This window comes from Triturus cristatus, chromosome 1_2, assembly GCF_964204655.1.
Source record: "Triturus cristatus chromosome 1_2, aTriCri1.1, whole genome shotgun sequence".
In the NCBI taxonomy this organism is placed as follows: domain Eukaryota; kingdom Metazoa; phylum Chordata; class Amphibia; order Caudata; family Salamandridae; genus Triturus; species Triturus cristatus.
The window spans coordinates 1,005,261,976-1,005,288,134 of NC_140580.1; the positions used below are offsets into that span (position 1 = coordinate 1,005,261,976).

At 47.3% G+C, this 26,159-nt stretch overlaps 1 protein-coding gene across 2 annotated transcripts in view; it reads left to right on the forward strand.

Annotated features, from left to right (window-relative positions):
• ARRDC1 (arrestin domain containing 1) overlaps positions 1-26,159 on the forward strand; it is a 764,178-nt gene that overhangs the window by 230,419 nt on the left and 507,600 nt on the right. For both annotated transcript variants that reach the window (XM_085611562.1, XM_085611554.1), the window contains exon 3: positions 17,289-17,339. In XM_085611562.1, coding sequence (XP_085467688.1) covers positions 17,289-17,339 — 51 coding nt within the window. The remainder of the gene's footprint in view (positions 1-17,288; positions 17,340-26,159) is intronic.

The following is a 26,159-nucleotide window of genomic DNA, read 5'->3' on the forward strand; positions in this document are numbered from 1 at the left end:
TGAAAGTGCTTATGGCCCACCGTGAACCGTAGGTAACGCCTGTGGGCTGGAATGACTGGGATATGCAAATATGTGTCCTGCAAGTCCAGCGCCACAATCCAGTGCCACAATCCAGTCTCTTGGGTCTAGGGCAGACAGGACTTGGGCTAAGGTGAGCATTTTGAACTTCTCTTTCTGGAGGAAGAAGTTGAGGGCCCTGTGGTCTAGGATCGGACGCAGTCCTTTGTTCTTCCTGCTTCTTTCTGGTACTCAAGAAGAACAATCACGACCTACTTCTGGCACTGGAACCCTCTCTGACTCCCTTTGCTAAGTGAGCCGATAATGCCTTGCGGTGCCAAATGATCCTCTAACATGCGATCATAAGAAGGTGGCATGGATGAAGGGGTAGACTTGAAGGGGAGGGAGTAGCCCTTTCGGACTATTTTCAGAACCCACATGTCAAACCTGATGGGAGGAGGTGATGGCGGAACCTGCCTCCAACTGGCTGATGATGGGCCTGAAACATCAGTCTAGGAAGCTTTGAAGGCAGTACCGGGGGGCGGGGACACGGGACTGGACTGCCGGCTGGCTCCCTGACCCCGTGGCCATGCAGGGGCTGGACAGCTTGCGTGTACGGGTGGCTGGGCTGGGCTGGACAGGGCTTGGCGCCCCTTCTGTAATCACGAAAGGGACGAAAAGCAGACTGAGGTGGACTTAGGTGAATGTGTGGCCGCCGTGAGGCCCAATTTTCTGGCTGTCGCTCGAATCTTTCAAGTGCTGAGTCTGCCTTGTTGCCAAAGACGCGAGTGCCATCAAAGGGTATGTCCATCAATGTTGATTGGCCATCCCCTGAGAAGCCAGAATTCCTCCTCCAGGCGTAGCATCTGAGTGCTACCGATGTGGCAATCATTCTGCCCAGTTAGTCGGTGGTGTCCAGTCCACAACTTATCGTAAATTTGACTGCATCTCTCCCATCCGCCTGGAAGAGAATGACCTGGGGCTCCTCCAGGCACTGAGGCAGCACCTGTGTGACCCTATACCCGATGGTATGGGAGTATCGGCTTAAGGGGCAAGCGGTATTCACAGGCCGCAATGCCAAGCTGGATGAAGAAAACATTCTCTTCCCAAGATGATCCAGCTTCTTGGATTCTCTATCTGGGGGAGCAGAAGGGAATGCGCCTGTAGGATGCTGACCATATTATATACTATATCAAAGTAAGGTATAGCGTGCACAGAGTCCAGGGAGTCCCCAGAGGTATAGCAGAGGCTAAATTAGGTACGTTAGGCTTATTCAGAGAGTGTGGTAAGCATTTATTGTATTCACTTACTCAAGGCTGATGGGAGACCGAATCCAGACCAATTAGATAAGTATAAAAAAGTATACTTATGTTTTATTCTAGAACCAAGCTGGACGTTTTTTTTTCAGCTCTGCATGTTTCTGAAAGCTAGGAAGATGGTGACTTTAGCACAGCAAACAGGAGCACTTTTTTCCTCCTTCTCCCCTACCCCCCCACCCCCACCCCCCTCAAAATTTTACTACATTTTGCCTATTTTCTTGGTCCCCTTCCGGGTAAATCCACGAACCCTTAAGAATCCCCAGAAGTTGGAAAAACAAGCATTTGCAATGCAATAGGACTCACATTTGTGAAAGTTAGAGCTTTTTGCGTTCAAAATGACCATTTTGTTTACTTGTGTCTTTTTATTTGCAGTATAGTGATTACATTTGCACACGCTATTGGCATTTGTATGACTTTGTGGAGCTGGAGAACCTGGAAATTATAAGGGAGGGGAGACAAGTGATATGCATCGAAAAAAAAATAAGTGCCAAACTCCTTGGAGAAGCAAACACGTATAGGTAATGCAAGATTAAGTAAAGCTTGTGAAATGTAAGCAGGAATAACATTGTGACTTTAAAGGTTTTGGTTAATTATAACCAAACGCACATTTCCACCATCCCAGAACTGCTCGCCTCTAACAAATGCGCAGAACCACTGCAGTGCCAGTCGTCTAAAACTGTGGATTCACGTCACAATCACAATGATGAGAGCTATGTTAAAGAAGCGGGATGGGGAGGGGCACTGCTCCCTCATCTAATGAAATGCAATCTAATGAGATGCAGATGCTGTGTGCACCCTCTGAAGCATCTGATAAGTCAGTTGTGGAGTGGGGAAGTGCGCAACTGTGCCTGCAGCGTAACAAACAAAGCTGCTAACTTTGGCCCTGTTTTTAGTTTCTCCGTGGACGACAGTTTTAAAAACATATGTATGGTAAAAAATAAAAGTCAACTTATAATAAATATTATTAAATAATTATTATTTTGAGTTTTATATAGCACTAGCTAGACCCTAAGGTATCGGAGCACTTTACATGTGGCATTCAGTTAAATGGTGGGATCAATTGCTCTGCACAGGCAGGGTTGGCTAAAGGCTACCTTCTTCCACCAGGAGATTCAAACCAAAATCGTTGACATGCCATTCGATGGAGAAAATCTCTTCGGCAGGCATATTGACGATGCACGGCCTAAGAACCCTCCAACAACAACGTTTGTCTTTTTGAGGAGGTAGAGGAAAGGGTCAATACCAGCAAAAACCTTCCTTTCAGTCCTACAGATACCAACCTTACCGGCAGCAACGATATCGCCAGTATGCAGGCCAGCAACAGTTTTGTGTGTCTAATGTACCCTACCACCAGCAGACAAGAGAAAAGTCACAGGACAACTCCAGACGTCAGTTACATTCTGATTGTACCACCCACCTTGTACTGACACAAACCTCAACGGAATCACTACCTGTCTGCGTATTACCATCAATGGCTAAAGATGCTACGGACAAATGGGTGTGGGACATTATTCATCAAGGACACACCCTAAAGTTTGTCCAGAAGCCTCCTGGACTCCCTCCCGTCGCAAGAAAAAAATAACATCTAGCCTTGTTAAAACAAGAGATTTCAAACTATTTTCTAAAAGGGACGATCGAAGACATCGCGGAAAGGGATTCCACTCAAACGTCTTTCTAATAAAAAAACACTAGAGTGCCAAGTGTAGACAGGTAATGGATCTCAGGGGTTTGAACAAATATATAAAAAAAACAACCCTTCAGGATGCTATTGTTGCAGGAGTTTTTTTTAATGATCAACAAAGAAGATTTTGACATCTCAAGATCTTATGGACGCTTATTTTCACATCCCAATTCATGTCAAACATCGATTATTACTAAGGTTCAAGGTGGCCAAGTATAACTATCAATTCAAGGTGCTGCATTTTGGTCTCTGGTCAGCACCAAAGGTTGAAGTGTATGGCACCAATAGCAGCGTTCTTGAGACAACAAGGACACCAAGTATATCCATGTCTCGACAACTGGCTAGTAAAAGGACCTACATACCACTCTGCAGAAAACTCCTCCAGGGTTTGTCGGCAGCTCATCAAGACTCTAGGTCTACGAGTAAATAAACATAAATAGGCTGGAGCCGCCAAATTCCTTAAAATTTCCCACAGTTTGTGTCTAGGCACCGGATCAAACGCAGATTTTAAATCCACGAATATTAGATAGAGGCTAACACCCTCTGTAGACACAGTCTTCCAATACAGGAGTTGAAGCCTGAAAATGTCATCTATTGTAGATATCTTTTCTCTAAAGCCAGCTTGAAATGGACTCAAGACTTTATACTCTTCCATCCAGGTCTGGAGTCTGCACAGTACTATACGGGCAAAGATGTTTTGGCTGACGTCAATAAGACTTGTAGGTCTATAGTTTGTTGGAAGAAGTTGTGAGCCCTTCTTATATACTGGAAGGATTTCCGTGCCAGCCCAGGTTGCAGGGATCACCATACCCTGTAGAATGGCATTGTACAGGGTCCACAAATAGGGAACCCAGATGATGGATCCACTACAAAATAGATTCCCAAGGATCTTATCTAAGCCCGGGGCTTTGGCTGGGGCTACTGTGCTTATAGCACAGGTGATCTCTTTAAGGGTTATCTCAGGGGCATCAGTGCAGATTATCTGTGAAGGGGGGAACTCGTTAACTGGGAAACCACCCTCATCCTCTAACCTTAAATAAAGGGTCTCAAAATAAGTCTTCCAGACATCTGCCCCACAATTGCATTCAGTCAACTGTTTCCCTTCACAACAGCCCGTATTTGCAACATTCCAAAAAACCTTCATATCATGATTGGCTAAAGCCCTTCTCAGGGAGTCCCATTTATCGAGCTCCCACATTTTTTTTTTTTTTTGCAACGGCAATTGTGCTTATTTAAAGTGCCCTCTTTTCTCTAATTAGAGGTCTGTCCTTGACTTTAATTGCATTGATGAGAGCTTAGCTTAGTCGTTCTGCAGCTATCACTAAACCAGGAATGATGGGCCGTTCTGTGCTTGCGTATTTTGCTAGTTGGGAAGAAGATGTTAGCCAATGTAGACGTCAGTGCTTCATGGGTCAACGCGACTTGCATGAGGGAGATGGATATACCATTGTTAGAAATTGAGTGTTCTGCGGCTACTAAGAACAGGATAACGGATTCATATAGGGTGGATAACTTGTAGGAAGATTGATTTAGATCTGTCCACCGGACTCTCCTCCTACTGTTGATAAGTGTTAATCTATCATCGAACATAGAATTTGGATCAGAGGCAGTCTCAGTGGTCGGCATAACCGCCTCTAGGAGCAAAGCTTTGTGATCGCTGTCATGAAGAGACACGATCTCAAAGTCAGCCACCCTATACCAAACCTCATATCTACCAGGATGTAATCTAGGATGGAGGCATGTCCTATTCTGTTAAAAGTATAGTTCCCCGGTGGGTCCGATTTTGTTTGGTTATCACATGCTCTTAGGGAGTGCTTCAGGGTGAGGGATTTAATCTGAAGAACCAACGGAGTCCAAAACCCTAGTTGGCGGATTGTTGGGTTCAGGGATTGCCCAGTGGAGATCTTCTCCGCTCAGGTTTCCTCCATTCAGGGCATCCAGGGGCTCAAACTGACAGTTGTGTGGTAAATATTTCACTACCGGTACTATTTTTTATGCGGTAAAGTCTAGTAAGAATAACTCAGTCAATATAAGAGGCAGAATCCGTGGTATTAGAGGTTCTAAAAGGCTTTATTCCTATACAAAGGAATACAATTCGAATTGCAGGCTTCTAATTCCATCACCACGAAAGTTCAGCAAGGAAGGGCATACATTATTGACAGATAATCAGTTTTATAGGAAATGCATTACAGTGAAACAGATGCAAGAGGCGTAACAGCTGATAATACAGATAAAATGTGCATACGTAACTAATAGAGGCGGACATATAGGCGTAACTTAGTAAACGTCATTATACATGATGTCACAAGTGGGTGGATCCATAAGAGAATCCTGTAATGTCAGCAGAAATATTTAGCAGAGATGCGCGCGCAGCCGCATGACGTGTGATTGACGTGCAACTAGAGGGTGAAGGGGACTTGACATTTAGCTCTACATGTGGAGACAGAAGTCTGGGGGTTATGTCAACCTAATCCCAAATCATATCTAATATCCTATGTTTAAAGAACTGTGTTATCCAAAAGGAAAGGTCTCTAGGATAGAATCTATTCTATACTGACTGTTAGTGCGTGTACAAGCGTCTAAGTGTCTACATGAGATGCGAGGGGGTAGGAATATTCCATGGTAACGGGGGCTATGAATTACTTGCATGAGGACAGCGAGGCCTGGCCCTTTGCATGGTAGCTGGAGGAATGTTTACCTAAACTACTAGACAGGAATGTATCGGATGAGGAGCGGAGCAGATAATCTTGAAGGTGAAATACAGTTTTTGGCAGGCAACAGGCTGGATCAGGCACCGTTAGCCGCGCAGGGAATAGGACAAAGTTCATGGATACAGATGCAGGCTCAGACTGGAGCTTTCAGAGGCAGAAGGCAGGAAAAGGCTTGATGACAGAATTCTGGGCCTACTCGCCTGAATCTGTAAAATGTGGAAAGTGAACCACATAAAGTCGGTGGCCTTTCATACTTAGGAATGGAATATCTGACCCATTCATGGCGGATCTGAAAGAGGACATGTTGACGGTGGACGCACATGTATTTGCGTCTTCAAAACTGGAACTGGAGGGAACATACATGTACTTATAGCATGCACATGGAGCCGTTGGGGTCTACGATAGGGGACATAACTGATCACAAAATTCATATTTCCTCAGTTGGAGTCACCACCAATTATCGCTAAGAAATTATTAGGGATGGTAGATAAAAAGGGGGGTCAGCTGATCAAGGGTGACTGATTCCTGGTTGTTGCTTACCGGCCGAGAATAAACATTGGCCAGAGCAATTCTGACCCTTGGTTGAAATGTAAGAAAAATACACAAAATCTAGTTGGAAGATGTCTCTATCTGCTTGGCTGTGCAACCTAGAAGCGAGCCTACCCAAGTGCAGAGCCCCCCTGAAGGCCTGCTGTTTCCCCTGTAAGGGGCGACTACTCTAAATGACGCATATGCCAGCCGTTGTGGGTCCTCCTTAGCCCAGGTTTCCTGGAACATGCAAACATCAAATTGACCTACAAATACCCAACTCCCCCCCCCCCCCCCCCCCCCCCAGTCAGGATTATCCAATTTGGAGCTAAGTCCTGCAACATTCCATGATAATACCCACATCTTTGAGACCAATTGTCTACCTGTATTTGGGAACTGGGTATCTGTCTCCAGTGGACCAACATCCCTTTGTAAAACTCTTCCCCTCTGCATCCTAAATCTGGTGCAAACCTTCTTTTTGCCGTATATGATTGGACGGAAATGTGGGACCACTAGGATGAGTGGATAGTTGGCCTGTGCTACCCCATAGGATGGGCTTATCGGAGATGTTTTAATTATGACCATGGACAATTTACCCCAATTGCTTTCTCCCCCCCATTACTTCTGGGTACTCCTCTCCTTCATCACCCCTGGCCTAGATAGCATGGTAGGATTTTGTAACTCTCTGATTGGCATGGCCCTCTCCCGAGGCACCCCCTGATGGTAGGATTTCTCTTCCTGATAACACGGGGGGTTGAGTCAAACAATTGCCTCTAGAACCCCAAATCTGTTTGCTGTTGGAATACTATAAAGCAAGGATCTAAGGGGTTCTTGCCACAAACAGGTTGTTTGCCAATTCTGGTTCCACACCCCAGCCCCTGTCTTGTTTGCTCTCTGATTGTTGGGGTGTGACCTGGGAAATAGAAGTATCCCAGTGAAAGAGACCTAATACCCCTGACCTGCCTATAATGGTTTCTGCCTAAGAGTGCTTGGACTAGTGTTTGGTTTTTAAAATCACAATCACAATACAATCTCCTTGCCCATCTTTTGGTCTGTTGCCCACCCAAGTAACCCTGCGCGTCAAGAGAATCTCGCGTGCATCTTTATTGGCGAATTGCCTCTGCCTGGCCAGCCAGAAAATGCACTTGTTCCTTAGTTCACGGTGGGGTTCCATTTGCCCTCTTTTGAGCTTGGGTACACCTGCTAGAATAATTACATACTGGGATAAAGCAGGAGGTATATTAATACAAGGCAGGGCTGGCCTCTCTTCCCTGGCCTCTATGCTGGATACCGTGCTATCCCCCTCCCTGCACCTGGACCCCTGCGGGTGCATACGGTCTTGCTCGATTTGCATGTTGTTGTTTACCCTGCCTCTGCTTTTATCCTCATAGTAGACCTGGGTGATATCCGTGCTGGGAGTAGAATTTTGAACAGATGTAGGCTCCGGTCTTACTCTAAACGAGGCAGGTGCAGTTTCTACTTGGAAACTAGCATCCTGCCCCCCCTTGTGGATGTTTCTAGGCTGCCTACCCGTGCCTCGAGCAGTTCAGCCAACTTGTCTACCAGTGCTACCAAGGGGCAAGTTCGTCCTTTACAATGGACCAAAACTTGGCCTGGAGATCCACCACCAGGTTTGTCACCCATACTGGATAGTCCAGGGCTGCTTGCACACAGCCTGCTGATCCCCTGTACAGGACCTCCAGGAGGTCTCCATAGTTCGGTGTCCCATCAGCACACTTCTTCCGTTTGGCCCTTGTCTTAACTGGTTGCTTGGTTTTCCCATTTTTAGCGTGACCTGGGATTACATCCTCATGGCACGAGTAGACGTTGGAAGCTTTGTGCGCCATTACGCAGCCCGTAGACTGGACCATAAGAGTTGGTGACTGGGGCCGGGGAGGCACATTGGGTATCAAAGCCCATCAGGGAGAAGTGTATATCTAGAGACAGCCGCCTTTCAGTTTCAATTTCTGTGGCTACCACACCTATGGTCCTCTAGCATCCTGCCAATGGAAGTTTGGGGCAGTGATGATGGAGGAGGTGGAAGAGGCACTTGCTTATCTGAAAGAAACAGTTAGTTATAGAGCTATAGATTCCTTACCTTAGAATTACCACCAGGCGTCAGACTGGATCCGGAAAGTTTTTCGTCAGCGGTACCCCTGTGCGTCGGAAGGTGGCGTCGGTCGACTTGGCGTTTGTCTTCGGCGTCGTGGTTGCCGGGATGACGTCGCGGTAGCTACTTAGACGCCGCCCTCGCGTGCTGATGCTATTTCTTTATTTTTCCGCACCAGCAAGCGCAGATCCGGAGAAAGCGGTACCCCCCAGTAATTTTTTGACTGAACTTTTTCTCGACTTTAGTCGACTTTGTTGTTGTTTGAGTCCATAGACTCCTGGTGCACGAGGGATGCCCGGCTTTAAGGCTAGCGGTTCCTGTAACCGACTCATGTCGGTGACAGATCCGCACCGCGTGTGCCTCTACTGCCTGGAGCGCGACCATGACCCCAAGTCATGCTTCGACTGCCGGACAATGGACCCGAAGTCTTTGCGGGAGCAGTCCCAAAAGCTACTTGAGGCCAGGAAGTCTGCTCCGCATCGCTCGAGGCCCTGTCCCGTAGGAAGTCGAGGGACCGGTCGCGGAGCCATCACCATTCTTACTCTGAGTCTTTGCACTCTGGGTCAGGTAAGTCGAAGCACATAAAAAAAGTTGGAGAAGCATCGTTGCTCTTCGACTTCTCCCCGTCCGTCGGCCCACGCAACGAGGGATACGGGCGGTGACCCTCCCGCGGCTCTGCGTGCGGAGCCTGCTGGGTCGAATTCGGGTTAACCTCCCTTTCTGGGACCCGAAGCGACCCCTGCCCAGCTTCGGAGTTTGTACAAAGCGATGCATGCCATCTTTGGGCAGCCCGACTCCACCGGCGTGCCTTCGGGCCCCGCGGACTCAGCTGGGGGCCCTGGGGCTTCGGCGTCTGCGGCTTTGGCCTCGGCGCCACTTGGTCCCCTTGAATCCAACACTGGATCCAAATCGTCACCAGTCGACCTTGTTATGCCACCCTCGGCACCGATTCCACCAGCACCATGTCCACCACCAGTGTCGGCTGTGTCCCTAGCCAACGTCGACCCCGGCCTCCACCTCGAGGAAGACAAGAAGTCGGACTGGCATCGACGGACGCCGGATCTGACGTCAGCGGGTACTTTTGTGCCCTTGTTCTACCCTGGATCTTTGAGACCAGATTGGCAGCCAAAGGAGGGTGAAGAGGACTGGGAAGGGTCTGGGGACCCTTTAACAGACCAGTTGGTGTATGAGCTAGACCGGAGAGAGAAACTGGGGAAAGCCAGTGGTTTGGATACCTCACCAGACCTTGGCATGTTGTCTCCTCCCACCGTGGATACGGAGGAGGGAGAGTCATACGCAGTGGTGTTGCGTAGGGTGGCCGAGGCTCTCCACCTTGAGATACCTGCGGTGGCAGTCGGGACTAACCTCCTGACAGAGGTGCTTCAACCGGCAGCGGGTTCTTAAGCCCCTGCTGCCGTGTAATGAAGCCCTCACGGACATCCTTTTGGGCGCCTGGTCCAGGTCCAACTCAGGGGCTCCTGTGGATAGGATGATTGCCCGACGCCACCGCCCAGCCCCTGATGACCTCAGTTTCCTCTCCCAACTCCCCTCCCCTGAGGCTTGGTAGTCCAAGCCTCCACGTCCAAGGGCGCATTCCCGAACGCTCCCCCAGACAGGGAATCCAAAAAGTTGGATCATCTTGGGAAGATGTTTTCTTCCTCCAGCTTGGGACTGCGGTCGGTAAACACATATGTATTGGGCTGTTACACCCACTCCATGTGGGACACGGTTGCTCAAGTGCCGCCTCGGTGCCCGGAGGAGGCCCGGGCCGTGCTCTCTCGAGCGGTTGCCGATGGGAGAGATGCAGGGAAGTTTACCATCCGCTGTGGGCTGGATACCGCCGACGCACGTGGCAGGACAATTTCCACGTCGGTAGCCCTTCAACCCTATGACTGGCTGCGTTCAACTGGTTTTTCTGGGGATGTCCAATCTACACTTATGTACATGCCCTTTGATGGCCGTCCCCTTTTTGGCGACAAGGCAGACAACGTGCTAGAGCGTTTTAAGTACTCACGGGCTATGGCCAGGTCTCTGGGCCTCTCCATCACCCGCCTTACGCAGTCTGCCTTTTCCCCCTTTCGAGCTACGGAAGGCGTGCCCTTCTACGCCTCACCGAGAGCCACATGCCAGTGCAAAATGTTCAGCCCCAGCGCGGCCGGGGATGTGGGAACCACCGCCTTGGTTCTGAGAGCCAGTCCACCAAGCCCCCTCTGCAGCAGCCTCCAAACCCTCCTAGTCCGACCTTTCAGGGCCACCAAACACCAGTGGGCAGCAGGATCTGCCTTCACCTCCCCCACTGGCGCACCATCACGTCAGAAAGGTGGGTTTTGCAAATAGTCCGAAGGGGCTACTCCCTCCTCTTCGAGACTACCCCTCCATCCATGCCACCTCAGTACCATCGCATATCGGAGGATCACTTGACCCTTCTCCAACAGGAAGTTTTGGCACTCTTGGCCAAGGGAGCCATCGAGCTAGTTCCTGCCCCAGAAGTAGGTCATGGTTGCTATTCCCACTACGTTATAGTGCTCAAGAAGGACAAAGGCCTGCGTCCTATCTTGGATCTCAGGAACGTCAACCACTTCCTCCGGAAGGAGAAGTTCAAAATGTTGATGCTCGCTTGGGTCTCGTCTGCCCTCGACCCTGGAGACTGAATGGTAGCGTTGGACTTACAGGACGCTTATTTCCACATCCCCGTCCTGACGGCCAACAAACGTTACCTATGGTTCACGGTAGGCCACGTGCATTTTCAGTTTACCGTGCTCCCTTTTGGCCTTACCAGTGCCCCTTGGGTGTTCATGAAAGTATTGGCGGTGGTCGCAGTTCATCCGCGCAGAACAGGGGTTCCAGTCTTCCCCTATCTCGACGACTGGCTGATGAAGGTGGGCTCGCCCTAGGCTGTCGTCTCCTAGCTCCAGACTACAGCTGACCTCCTGAATTTGCTGGGGTTCACCATCAACGTGCCAAAGTCATACCTGAGCCCCCTCTCAGAAGCTCCTCTTCATCGGAGTGGCTCTGGACACGACGCAGTTTCAGATTTATCCTCCCGAACAGCGAGCTGGGATATTCGGGCTATGATTCCGATCTTTCAGCCTCTATCCCGGGTTTCAGTCAGAATGACCATCCGGCTGCTGAGTCTGATGGCCTGCTGCATCCTGCTGGTGGATCATGCCAGATGGCATATGCAGGCTCTGCAGTGGGACCTGAAGTTCCAGTGGGCCCAACATCAAGGGGATCTGTCCGATTGCGTCTAGATCTCAGGGGGGGCACTGCACACCAATTGCAGTGGTAGCTTACGAACCCTCTCCCTTCCTCAAACAGAGTTCACAGTCGTGACCGATGCATCACATGGGAAGGGACGGCCACATGGGGGAGTCTGAGATCAGAGGCCTCTGGTCTCCGGTGGAGTCCGGGCGCCACATCAACCTTCTGGATCTTCAGGCGATTTGTCTTGCACTCAAGGCATTCCTTCTCTTTGTCCGGGGAAGAATAGTGCAGATGTTCACGGACAACACCACCGCCATGTGGTACTGCAACAAACAAGGAGGGGTGGGGTTGTGGACCCTATGTCAGGAGGCACTCCGCCTCTGGACATGGCTGGAACATCAGGGCATATCCCTGGTGGTTTAACGCCTGGCAAGTTCTCTGAACGCCAGGGCGGACGAACTCAGCCGCAGGTGCCTGATGGATCACGAATGGCGTTTTCATTTGGAGGTGGTGCAAGGTCTCTTTCAGCTGTGGGGAGAGCCTTGGTTAGATCTATTCGCCACCGAATAGAATGCGCAATGTCAGCAGTTCTGCGTGTTGGAATGACGTTTTCGTCGCAAGTGGAGTTGCGGTCTTCTATACACCTTTCCTCCCATACCACTTCTGCCCAGAGTGCTGATCAAGCGTGACCTGGCCTAAGTCATTCTTGTGGCTCCGGATTGGGCACAAAAAGTCTGGTATTCTGAGCTGCTCAACATGGCCATCGATCCTCCGATCAGACTGCCTCTTCGGGAGGATCTTCTGTCGCAGCAGCAGGGGACGGTCCTCTACCCAAACCTGTCCAGCCTCTACCTCCTTGCGTGTAGATGAGCGCCAGCAGTTGATTTCGTTTGACCTGTCTCCCGAAGTCTGCAATGTTATCTTGGCAGTCAGGCGTCCCTCCACTAAGACTCTATATGCCTGCAGATGGAACAAATTTGTGGCATGGTGTGCAGTAAAGGCTGTGGATCCCCTTTCCGCCCTCTTTCTGAGGTTCCCTTGTTACTCCTTTCTTTGTCCCAGGAGGGCTATGCTCTGGGCACTCTAAAGGGCTACCTCTCGGCCATTTCAGCCTTCCTTAGGCTTCCTGATCAGCCTTCGCTTTTCAAGTCCCCTGTTGTAAATTGATTCCTTAGGGGCATTACTCATCTTTTTCCTCCTGTTCCCTTCTTAATGCCTCAGTGGCACTTGAACTTGGTTCTTACCTACCTCATGTGTGCTCTCTTTAAGCTGCTAGATAGCTGTCCTCTCAGACTTCTCACTTTGAAAACTGCCTTTCTGGTGGTCATCACATCTGCGCGCAGGGTGAGTGAGCTACAAGCTCTTTCTTCCAAGCCTCCCTTTCTGGCTGTCCATCCGGACAAGGTCGTTCTGAGAACTAGACCTTCCTTTCTTCCCAAGGTGGTTACTTCTTTCCACATTGCCCAAACCATCACTTTGTCCACCTTCATTCAGCCTCCTTCAAAAGAAGGAAGAGAGGCTCCACGGTCTGGATGCAAAACGTGCGCTTTCCTTCTACTTGGATCGCATAATACAATTCCGGGTGGACAACCAGCTCTTTGTTGGTTACGTGGGTGCTAAGAAAGGTCGGGCCGTGCACATACGAACCATCTCCAGGTGGGTCTTTCTGTGCATCAAAGCCTGCTACTCTTTGGCAAAGAAGGAGCCTCCAGTGGAGCTGCACGCCCATTCCACCAGGACGATGATAGCTACTACTGCTTTGGGAAGAGGAGTCCCCCTGAATGACATCCTATCAGGCAGCTACGTGGGCATCGCTGCAAATGTTCTCCAAGCACTACTGCCTAGACAGCCAAGTCCGGAGAGACGGCTTCTTTGGCTGTTCTGTTCCACAGGACTTTCTGGTGTGAACTTGGTTCACAGACCTCCAGGGTTGGTATTGCTGGGGTATCTATTCTAAGGTAAGGAATTTATAACTAACTGTTTCTTTCAGATGAACAAGTTACCTACCTTCGGTAACAATATATCTGTAAGAAACATAGGTTAGTTATAGATTCCTTACGGCCCTACCCATCCTCCCCGTTGTGCAAACTGACTTCTAGGGTTAACGTCATCCTTCCAGGGCCCTAGTTTTGTGCATCAGTAGTCATTGGCTTGCATGGCTCTGCGATTCTGGCGTGGAAAGTCGTGCACAGAACTGACGTCCGCGCGCGAGGGCGCCATCTAAGTAGCTACTGCAATGTCATCCCAGCAACCACAACGACGAACGTGGAGTCGTCCTACGCCACCTTCTGACACGCAGGGGTACTACTGACAACTTTCCAGATATATCGTTACCAAAGGTAAGTAACTTGTTCTTTATCACCACAGGTTAGTTTCCCCATTGTTACTATTACACACGGGGTTAACGCTGGCGCCAGTGGCCAAACGATGCTAACCGATGAAAGATCCCACTGAGACACCCACTCACGGCAATAGTGTATAGTGTAGAAACCCTTCACCAGATGAAATGCAGTTGACTGGTGCCTCCGGGCATACAAATGGCCGTGTTACAGGGTGGAACTTTTAGACTGAACATCCAATTGCCTCCAGATGCTGTTTTATGGGCTTACAATATCCCAATTTGCAGCACAGAAATCTTTATCCTCATGCGGTTTGCCAAAATATAAAACAGTTCTAGGGCAGAGGAATGATCAAATCTGTGGACATTCAAAATACTCTCTTACCGTATTAGAGCACACAGCTGTCCAGAGTCCAGATGAAAGGGGGGTGGCCCAGCCCCTGTCAGTCTATGACGGGCTAAGGCGGGCCTGTCTTGGCCCCGGTCTTTTTATACAGCTTTCTGGTGCTCCTGCGCCGCGTCACACCCCCGCAGGTGCCGCAGAAATCCCAGCAAGGGAATTACGGTGTTGGAGGCTCCTGCGCTGCAGGACGCCTCTTCAGTTTTTATGCAGCTTTCTGGCGCTACTGCGCCAAGTCACACCCCCTACATGTGCGGCAGAAATCATGGCAAGGGAATTGCGGCGTTGGAGGCTCCTTTGCTGAGGGACGCCTCTTCAGTTTTTATGCAGCTTTCTGGCGCTCTTGTACCTCGCTACACCCCCTGCAAGTGTGTCAGAAATCCCCGCAAGAAATTGCAGTGTTGGAGGCTGTTTCGTACTGTACCCGCTCTGAAACCTGATTGGTAAAGGTCAAGAAGCTGAAACTTCTCAGTGTGTTCGCAGAGCTGTGTTTGGTTTTGAGCGGTTGACCTTGTCTGACAAGAACCTTTTCAAGGATGTGAAAAGATATTTGGTAATGATCCGACCAGTCACAGGGTGATATGTCATCAAGTTGTATGATACCTATGATGAGATCAAGGGTGGAGCTCTCGTAGTGGGTGGGTCCCTTGCAGGCCTGGGTGAAGTTGAGTGGAGAGGAAAGTCTTGAAGGAGCACAATAAGGGATTATTTGTGTCGTTCCAGTGTAGGGTAAAATCCCAGAGGTGCTGGTGATAGGGGCTGTTTTCCTGGAGTTAGGTAGTCACCTAAACATCTGTTTCAGCATCCTCAGTGTATGGAAACAGGACATGGTAACAATGTTGATCTGTGCATTCTTGTCCTGCTTGTTGATCCTGAGGTTTCTTACTTGTGTACTTAGAGTGAGTCGTAGGTGTCTAGGCCACCAGGTGGAGTCCCACAGTGAGGCATCCTTTCTGAAGATTGCTACTTTAGTCTTGTCTTTAAGTTTGATGCACTTGGATTTCATCAAGGTGGCCTCTTCAGTCATGCAGGAGTTTAAGTTGTTCCTGGTGTTGTGAGTTTTGCACTAGAGGGACAATATCAGTTGTGTGCCATCGGCATAGGTGAGTATGTCTATGTTTTGTGAACAGATGAAATCTGCCAGTGGCATCATGTAGATGTTGAGGGTTGCGTTGATTGTGGAGGTCTGTGGTATTCTGCAGATGAGTTTGAGCATGTAAGGAGTAATCTGGCAAGAGGACTGTGTTCATCCGGTGAAAAAGGTGCAGATCCACTGGAGGCGGATCCATGTATGCACACTTAATGAAGTTGTTTGATCATGATTGGGTGGCAGACTGTTTTGCAGGCTGCTTAGTAGTTGAAAAGGATGAGGGCTGTGTTTCTCTTCCCCCCCCCCTCAGTCGAGGGTCAGACGGATGTCTGTTGCCACTAGGAGGGCTGTTTCTGTACTGTTGGGGATCTGAAACCTCATTGCGTAGGGTTGAGGAGCTGGTGGTTGGCGAGTAGTCTGTTTATCGCTTTCTCTAGGGTCTTGGCCAGGTGTGGAAGGAAGGAGATCGGTTGGTATTTTGCCAGTTTGGTTGGGTCTGTTGAGGGTTTATTCAAGAGGTTGTTGATGGCTGTGTGTTTCCAGGCTTCCAAGAAAGCAGCTGGCTATGGAGGTGTTGAGGATAGGGATGAGAAATATGCTGATGGGTTTTGAATCTTTGTTGAAAGCATGGATGGTCTTTGTGATTGCTGTGATTTCCTCAGTGGTGATGGGGTTCCATGTTATAAAGGTGTCACTGTTGTCTGATAACAAGAAAACTTATTTCCAAGTTGATGGGATCCAGCTGTTGGTTGAAGTTTGCATAGTTGCATATGATTTTGTCACAGGAGTAGTCCGAGAGGTTGTTTTCCATTTCTTGGTTTGGGGTGATGTTTCTGATGGTTGCTACTGGTGTGGTGATGTCCTTAATGACAGTAAGCTGATATTGTTGCACTTGGCTAGTGCCTTCCTTTTGGTTTCCCATGTTTGCTTGTGATAGCTTCTCTGAGTGGATTTGAACACTTGCTTGTCCAATTCTTCCTGGCTCACTCCATCTCCTTTCTAGTTGTTTGCAGTGACGTTTGGTCAACCTGAGATCTTCCGTTTACCAGCTAGTCTTATTTAATTTGTGTTCTTGCTACTGTGCTTCTTTTCTGAGTGGCCATGGTATTGGCGCATGCAGTGATCCAGTTAAAGTTGGTGACCTCATTGGATAGGTGGCCTGTGTGCTCTGATTGGTTTATGTGGGGGACGTAGGCTCAATCCACCCAGGATAGTGTGTTCCAGTGTTGACAGTCCGGGCCTGTCGTGGTAAAACTTCTGTGATGGTGAATGTTGACTGAGAAACAGACTTTGGCTGGTCCACGTGATGGGAGTGAGTGTATTCCTCATGAAACCGTGGAGTGAGGTGAAAACAGGGTCCAGTATATATCTGGCAGTGTGGGTGGGAGCGGATATGTGTTGGGTGAGTTTGAGGTTTCTGAGGATTTCGAGGAGTGTGGCTGAGATGGAGTAGGTCAGGTCTTCGATGTGGAAATTTGTCTCCTAGAAGGATAGTCGATGGATAGAGTGGCGATTAAGTCTGACATGTTGTTGAAGTTCGCTTGGGGCTTTGCCGGTTGGTAGATCAGCGTTCCACTTGGGGTAAAGACTCTGTATTTGCCCTTCCATGTATTGGTGCAGTGCTGGTGTACTTGTATTTAAACTGTGTAAGGCAGTTAACAATCTGATTACCCTCGAAAATTAGCGATGCATTTAATTGTAGTAGCAAATTGTCATGCATTTTTTTTTTTTTTTTGCAGTAATGGAAGCGGGCATGGTAACTAACTGATGTCGAAGTGCATTAAATGTGTAGTATGACTCTTAAGTTTTAACTCTATATTTTGACAGATTACGTATATGTGTGATCAAATGAGCATTTATATTATTGCTTTTGGAACATCTCCAGCTCCTGTTCTTTCAATCTTTTGCAGGGACTCTGCCTGCTGGAGAACACTCGTTTCCGTTCCAGTTCCTGTTGCCGGGTAAGGTTCATTCCTATCTTTAAATTATTGGTCTTTATACATTGATGCGGTATGAAATGCAGAGCTTTTCATCTCTGTAAGCAAGATATATAATGCCCTGCCACCCCAGAATAGAAATGTTTGACTAGCTTCACTCTTATTTTTTCCCCAGGTAACTTTGTACAAAGCAGTGAATTCAAATAGATAACTGAAATAGTTCAGAGGGGCACTGAAACACGACAGCTTTTTATTTGAGTTAAGTAGGGCTTTGTGCCCTAAAGAACGTCTAAAAAAGAGAAATTTGTTATAATGTGGTCAAGCGCTGATAGATTTCCACAAATCGCAGTTTTTACTTGGGTTAGTTGCCAAGAGTTTGCTTAGTTGGGCTATCTGCATTAACCTGGATGCGCAAACACGTATACTTAATAGGGGTAGGCCGCGTGGGTGTATTTTAAAGTAATATTCCATTAGAGCCCATACCATCTACTAGAGTTAGAACAGACTGGAATGTAGTACTACCGAAGGGCTATGCAGTTACTTTATAGGATAGGGAGGAAGGTAGAGGTGGGGGCATAGCGATTATCTATCAGGACCACTTAAAGATGCGAGTAGAAGCCATCTCGGACTTACCGGCAGAAGCGTTGTACTTTACCATAAACTTAAATAACCTTTTGAAGTTTCAGGGACTTCTGATTTATCACCCTCCTGGTCCTAGGGCCGCTTTCTCGCAGGCACTAATGACGCACCTGGAGTCCTATTTAGACTCCCATCCTTTTATTATTCTCGGAGATTTTAACTATCACCTGGAATTAATTAACAATCCGGACACAGGTAGACTATTAGACAATCTGGCAGCTTTTGGCTTTAGCCATCTAGTTAAGGAATCCACCCATCAGGCAGGCCATATCTTAGATGGTATTCTTTCTAATAATGCAGATATCAATCTGACCAGAGTGACAGCTTTCCCCTGGTCAGACCATAAAGCGGTCTATTTTAAGATTAAGGTCGCTCTGCCAATATACCAAACCCAAACGAAAGCACTGAAGGTAAAGACCAGACGTTGGAATAGAGTCCAAGCCGACAATTTAGAAATGGCCCTCGGCCAACTTCCCCTTTCGAGCGAGTAAGGACAATAATGATGCAGCGTCTGTGTTTAATGAGTGGCTCTTGACAGCAGCAGACTGTGTGACACCTGAAAAATTGGTAACAGTCAAGAGATTAAACCTTCGGCACCCTGGTACAGCTCTGAGCTAAAAGGGTTTAAAGTAAATTGTAAGAAAGCGGAGCGTCTCTGGAGGCAAGATTATAGTATAGCCAAGGAAACAATCTATAATCGTACTCTCCAACAGTGTAAAGACGCAATCATTGCCGCTAAAAGATTGTTCAATACTACTAAGATTGAGGTAGCCGGTAATTCCACCAAGGAGCTTTTTAAAACGGTCACTCTGCTCTAAATCGCAGCATGCTAATATGTTCCAGACAGATCAAGGTACGTGTAATAAACTGGCCACATACTTCCCGATAAAGGTCCAAGTATTTTATGATGACCTCTTGAATACCCGATTGAGCTCAGACAACCCAGAGCAACCCCAGGTCGAGGCGGGTATAATGCACTCTAGGTTAGCAAGTTTCCCAGCAATTACTAACGAGGAGATATATAAACTTCTTGTTTCTATAAAATCGGGCTCACCTAAAGATCCCTGTCCTCCCACGATCATGCATCTGGCCGCAAGGAGAATTGGGGATGAACTGACTCCCTTAATCAACCAAGTGCTGGAGTCAGGCAGTTACCCAGTCTGCTGGAAGAAAGCCACGATCAGGCCAATCCTGAAAAAACCTACCTTAGATCCCTCAAGGCCTAAGAACTATCGCCCAATAGCTGGTCTGCCTATAGCAGCTAAAATCTTGGAGAAGTCAGTGAATAAGGTATTGACTGAGTACCTGGACACCTTTTAATCTGCTGGACTCGACTCTGTTTTCGATCACACCATTCCACGGAATCTGCTCTGCTTGTAGCAGCTGAGGAGATCCGAGAAATAGTGGAAGGGGCAGGGCAATCCTCATACTATTTGACTTTCGACACCGTGAATCACACGGTGTTAGTGCAGAGGCTGCAGGAGGTAGGCATCGAGGGCTCCGCTCTATCCCTCCTCTCATCGTTTCTGGAGGGGAGGGAGCAAAGCCTATATTGGGAGGGCATGCAGTCTCAGTTTCCATCTTCCGGGTTCCACAGGGATCAGCCTGGTCACCTACAATGTTTAACATCTATGTCATTCCCCTGGCCAGACTTTTCAGGAGCATGGTTTCGCCCTAGTGTCTTACGCGGATGACTCTCAACTTATAATCTCGATAGCTAAACAGCCTGAAGACACAGCTGTCCGGTTTCTTGCGTGTCTCACTGAAATCATGACCTGGATGAACCATAGCTTCCTGCAAATTAACACAGACAAGACGGAGGTCATTGAGTTTGGTCAGGGGCGATCCCTGTGGAACGACTCCTGGTGGCCAGTGAAGGCTGGAGAATTCCCTAGCCCTGTACCCAAGGTGAGAAACCTCGAAGTCATTTTTGACAGCCAGCTAAATTTCTCTGCTCAGGTGAATAGTCTTACCTCTTCCTGCTTCTTCCTAATAAAAACTCTGAAGATCTTTCCTTTCATAGCGCAGGAACTACAAAAGACAGTGGTGGTGGCCCTTTTGCTGTCCAAACTTGATTACTGCAATGCCTTGCTGTTGGGGATCAACAAAACCCAAATGAGTAGACTGCAGTCATTGAGAATGCTGCTGCGAGACTGCTTTTAAATATACCTAGAGGCCAATCAACCTCGGCTGGAATTAGAGCACTTCACTGGCTTCCTGTACAGCAACGTGTGGAATTCAAGGCATTATGCCTGGTCCACAAAGCATTCTTTGGGGGAGGAGCTAAAGACATCCCAAAAATGTTAATACCCTATACCCCGTTCGTGCCCTGAGATCCAGTACATTAGGCCTTCTTCAGGTAAATAGGATTAGGAGAGTAAGATGGGGTGGAAGAACCTTTTCAAACTGTGCAGCAAAGTTGTGGAATAATTTACCAACAGCCATGAGATTTCAGCCAACCGACAATCTTTTAGGAAAGATCTGAAGACCTGGCTGTCTGCTTCAATATAGCTCTTGTAATGTAGATTGCACCACTTCCACACTCACCAGCGCCAAGACGCCATGGCAATCAAGCGCTTTATAAACTTATATCCTATCCTGTCCTATCCTATACTGAAAATATCTGACTCTGTGCATAGTTTCAGCGTGTTTTCATCTGAAAACTCCTCTCTTTTTGAAAATGTTGCCTTTAGTTACCCATACTATCCTCTTGTAGTAAATCATTTAGAGTTGAGACAGTGAAAAATGCATTGAAAAATCCTTTGAGCAGGATTGCTTACACAGTTGCTTTTGAAAGGGAAAATAAGAGGTAAGCTGCCTCACCTAGAGAAAGCACCCAACATGCGTTTGAGACATCTAACAAAATCCACCAATACAGCAGACTTGCATTTAGCCACTCAGTAACATGGGCTGACTTGCACAAAGGATGTATATGTATTTAATAACTAGATCTATGTGGGCAATTGCTATTACAGATAGTTACAATGTTTCATTCTTTATCACAGGGCCTTCATTAATATTCATAGATAAATTCCAGCCTCACTTCCCCTTAGGAATTTAAAGAGTCCTAAGCAATTAAAGTACAAGTAGGCCATAATGGCATGAGTACCGGAACTATGTATTTGCAAAAACGTTGAGGTACCTGGGATCCACGGTCAAGAGTCTAGCTGCCATTCAAACTGAACTCTAGTCTTTTCTTTTACAAGTTAAGCCTGCAGAAATGTTCTGCTAACAAGCAGGGAAATATTACATCCTTACTCACAATACCGTTACAATTACAATTACAATTACATAATGGGCTCCTGCTTTTATTCAGATCTCTATTGCTCTCTAGCTTGGCTTGCACCAGTGGTCGAAGTCAATAAAAAAAAGAAGGACCTGTGATTCTGTGTGCAAAGGGGGTGAGGTGAGTGTGGGAGCGTGATCAAAGGTGGGGCTAGAAAACAAGATATTCGGTAACTTCATTCAGTCTTTCACTTTCAGGTAACTACATAAAAAATAACATAGTTTAAATGAAAATATAAGTAAAGTTACCAGTGGGAAATACACCATTATACATTATGAAACCTCTATTGTTTAATGTAATGCATCAGAGAGCTACAAGATTTAATCCAGGTCGGTGCAGTGGAGAATAGGGACTTCTGTATGTTTAGTGCAACACGGTCTCTGTCTGCGACAGAAAGCACTGTGAACATGCAAATCATTATTTAAAACTTTCATTGCACAGTACAAGACAGGCTGCTACAAAGTGTGCTGGAAGGTTTAAGATAGTGCATCCAAAATAAAGACTTTAGTAATACCTGGACTGTACGTAGTGTAATTTGTTTTGTAACTGTCTTATAAAAGCACACACTTCACAGATTAGCTGGTAGCTCCCTCACAATACCTCAAAAAAAGAATGTGTGTGCCATCAGGAAGCTTCAAGTGATTGCATCAGTTAAAGCAAATACCACTTGCACTTACCCTTCGCATTTGAGATTGACTAGTTGCGCACATTTCAATTTCTTTCAGGGACTCCAGCACCCTGGCATGAAGGCTTGTTTAGCTGTCTGCGCCTCCCTCAGTTTCACAGAGAATCCCTGCAGTGCACTTCAGCTCTCAAAATTAACCACTCTGGGACGGTTGTCTTTTCACAATAAGTACGGGAATTATTTTTCTAAAATTAATAAAGTATGGCCCCTCAGCTCCTCCTCCCTCCACCCCCCATTTCTACGACTGGTTTGAACTCTTCAAATACTCATACACATGGGTCTCCAACCTTTACTGTATTGAGGACTACTTCTGATCCGTGAAAAACATTGTGAGCTACCGAAAGCTAAGCAACTTGCGCATTGTTACCAGACACCCCGCCCAGTTTCATTGAATTGAAGTCTAATGTCCATGGAAGCAGATACTATGATGTGAACAAAATATTTTGACAAGGGGCACTATGACAGGGCTGCCATGCAGGTCAGTGAGTGTGGTCTATGGGGATGCATGAAGACGTGTGCGTATGAATGGGATATATGTATATGGGTGACAAGAGCCTGTGTGTACTTGGGCACAGGACATACATTTCACCATATATGGCAGCGTTAAATCTATCAAAAATGAGGACGGTGGGCACTTCTAGGTCCAGCATACATGCCCCTAGAGCATATGTATTCATACTGAGGTATTCAGTTCCTTAGAGATGCCAGAGAAAGGAAAGTAGTGGACTGGTCGGTATAATTAAATGTCTGAAAGTAGGGGAGGAAGTTTCCCACTTTTGGAACTAGGGCCCTCACACACCTGTCAAGGTGTCATGCTTCATCAAAGGGCATGCTCCTAGTCATGGTGGTGCTGCAATGCCCGACGGGCACCCTATGAGGGGCTCTTTGTTGAAGATCTTTTATTCCCAAAGCCGTAATCCTCCATACAATCAGCATGCAGTAGGATTCTAATCACACTATTAGTTAAAATTGTATGTGACAGGCACAGTGAAAAGATAGAAATAAGTGGCAGGCAGGTGGGACATCTTGGGCTTAGGCAGGCGGGGCAGCTTGTCAGACACCATGGTATGAAATAAAATGTTTTAACTCACCCATCTGGGGTTGCTTACCAGCTGCATAGATTGCTGGTAGAGGGAACGTTAAAAATGTTAACACCTTGGTGATAGAAAAAAAAATCATTAGGACATAATCTAGCAGTCATATTTAAGAGGTGCAGCCCAGTGGAAGTAAACTACTATCAGTGAGGCAACAAAGTATCCCCATAATGACCACAGAAGCGGGGTACTTACAGTTGAGCAGTGGCCGGACGACCTACCCTCGCTCGCCCTGCTCAGCAGATTGAGTAGATCCGTGTTGAGCTCGATTAAATACTCTTCTCTCTAAGGAACTGCATACCTCTGTTTGAAAAGCGTTAAATCTAGAACACCAACATACAACAATTTTTATTTTTAAATGTGTGAATGGTAAAGTACAAGAAAAGTTCTGCAAAATGTTAATAATGTGTAACATGTTTCTGCACTTTAAATATCTCCCACGTGAAATAATGTCTGTATTTTTGAGTTGTAAATATGGCACAGTGTCTACCATCCAGTGGGAGCAAGAGGCCTGCTGTGTCTAATGGTGACTCTTTGAAATTAGTTAAATGCCTTAGTTCTTCACCGGCCCGTGCCTCAGACTGGGTCATAAAATCTGACTGAGCACTGCTCATTATCGGGCCCTGCTATTTTCAGCCCAACTTTTTTGTTTAAATTTGTTTTATTACATTTTATTTTTTATTGATTTTTTTCCACAGCACTTCATACAACTGCAACACAATGCAATGTATATATTAAAACTGTTCTGAGTACATTTGCTGCATAACATGTCTCCACTGTTGGTGTCAGAGTTGTGTCCAGTGCGTTAACATCAGGAGAAATGTCTTGGTGGTCAGCATAATATTGGTATAACAGGGGGAAAACGAAATCCATACATTTACCCTTCCTCTCCGGTCTAGATCATTGTTAGTGCACCACTTCAGCCATCATGTCTATTACTGTTGTGCATCGCCCTACAGCCCCTCCCACCCACATCACTTTATTGCGAGTGAACCTAAATGCATGTCCTGCCAGTGCCCATATTGCTAAATTCTATGTATTTTAATCCCGGTTGAATGTCAGGGGGTGTGCCACGCCTACAACTCTGTGCGTGCGTCACCGGTGGGGTATCACTTCCCTCATCCTGTTTCTTGTGTTTTATTTGCCTTGGTAATTTCTACCCCTCATCATTCTCGGGTGTGTCTGCTAGCACTTCGGAGTATCTCTGCCAGGATGTGCCAAAGTCTGCTAAGATTGTATCCCAGTCTGCCGCTATTTGTGACTTCCGCTACCCCATTGCGTCCTTGCGACGGAGCACTATACTTTCCGCCTGTGGCCAGCATAGAAGTGATTGAAACCAGGCCTTCGCTGCGGGGGGGGGGAGGGGGTGGGGGGGGGGGTGATCAGGGCATTTCCAGCATCACATGAGCAATCGATTGGCCACTAGAAGTCCCAAGTTTATGTAGCAGGACGTCACCTTGTATTTTTGGGTCTTTGGTACAGTCACAATATGCATGTCTCCTATGTCCAGTCCAGGACACCATCTGTACACTGGGTTAGACATCTGGTGACCGTTCCCCGGTATGACTGGATAGCTGTGAAGGACCACTGCATGTGTAGTAAATCTCTGCCTATTGCATCGCAACTTGGACATTTGGCATCATTGTGATCGAAATATTGGTTTATTTGGGGTGGAGTCAAATAGGCTCTATGCGTTCTATAGTATTGGATAAGTTTGAATCTGGCATTGCGGGGAGTATGTGTAGGGCTTCCTAGTATGTCTTTCCATTCCTGCTCCGTGCTTGGTCTCTGCAGGTCCGCATCACAGTGGGAGCAAAGGGAGAGTAATTGTGGTGCTCTGTGCACTCTGAGGGAGTCCTTGAACCATCTGGTGAGATGGCGGCCCATGCCCAACTCATGTAGATACTCTGTAGTTAAATGGGTGGTATGAAGCAGAATCTGGACCTGCAGCAAGCCCGAGTCTTCGGCAAGTTCCTCACACAGAATGAGTTGACGATCATTGTGCAGGTCCCCTAGTGTTTGTATACCCACTTCCTCCCATTGGGAAAGTTCGGCATTAGTGATTGCCTGATGTCACTGGGGTATATCGAGTATGGGGAAAGAAGATGCGTACGGGGTTACCTGGTGTGTAATGTGTAGGCTCGGGCGGAAACAGTGGTACGCCACCTTTACCAGCAACTGGGTAGATGTATTGCCCTTTCTGCTTGGGTGGAACAGCGCCACTATCTGGGTGTGAATGAGTCCTGGTGCCTGTGTTACGGTGTCCTCTGATTGATGCACGCTTAGCCACCTCGCCATCCATTGGAGCTGCGCCGTTAAATATGTTCGAGGCATATGAGCTGTAGATCACACAATTATGCATAGATCGCCATCTGGTGTTGGGCCCGGATGTTTGCACTTTGTTGTTGTTCTGGAAAGTCTTTGGAAGTCACGAGATAGGTGGCTCCTCCTTTGGACAATAGTGCGCATGGGCATCGACTCAATCGCCCGATTGTTTTTTTTTTTTCCGTCATCGGGCTCGGATGTGTTCGTCGCGCTCCAGTTCGGTGCCGCTACCGATCTGACTTTCGACACGCAATCCTTTACCCTTTCTCCAGTAATTGTCTCGATCGTATTCCCTATTCGACGCGCATCTCTACAAAATCGAAACCATCGATTCTCTTCCAGGGGATCCTCATCAATCGTCATAAGCACTAGAATATTCCCGCCCATGCGCGGGACCCCGGAAACACAATCATATATGTGACAAACATATATGTATATGTATATATATATATATATATATGTGTATATATATATATATATATATGTGTGTGTGTATATATATATATATATATATATATATATATATATATATATATTTTTTTTTTTTTATTCTACTGGCCGTCGCCAGTAGATAGTTATAGTTAGGACCGAGTTTCCATAGGAAATCTCAAAATTCTATTTTGAATAACTTTGGCGCCAATTGACGAATCCTCGCGAAATTTTCAAAACTAATGGGGCGCTCCGCTCCTACCCTGAAAGTCTCGGGGTGATTCGTCAAGCGGGGGCCGAGAAAAAGGGGGGGGTCCCAAAACGCGTTTTCCCCATGGATTTTTCCATAGGGACTTTAGTCGCAGCTACAGCCCGAACGGCTGAAC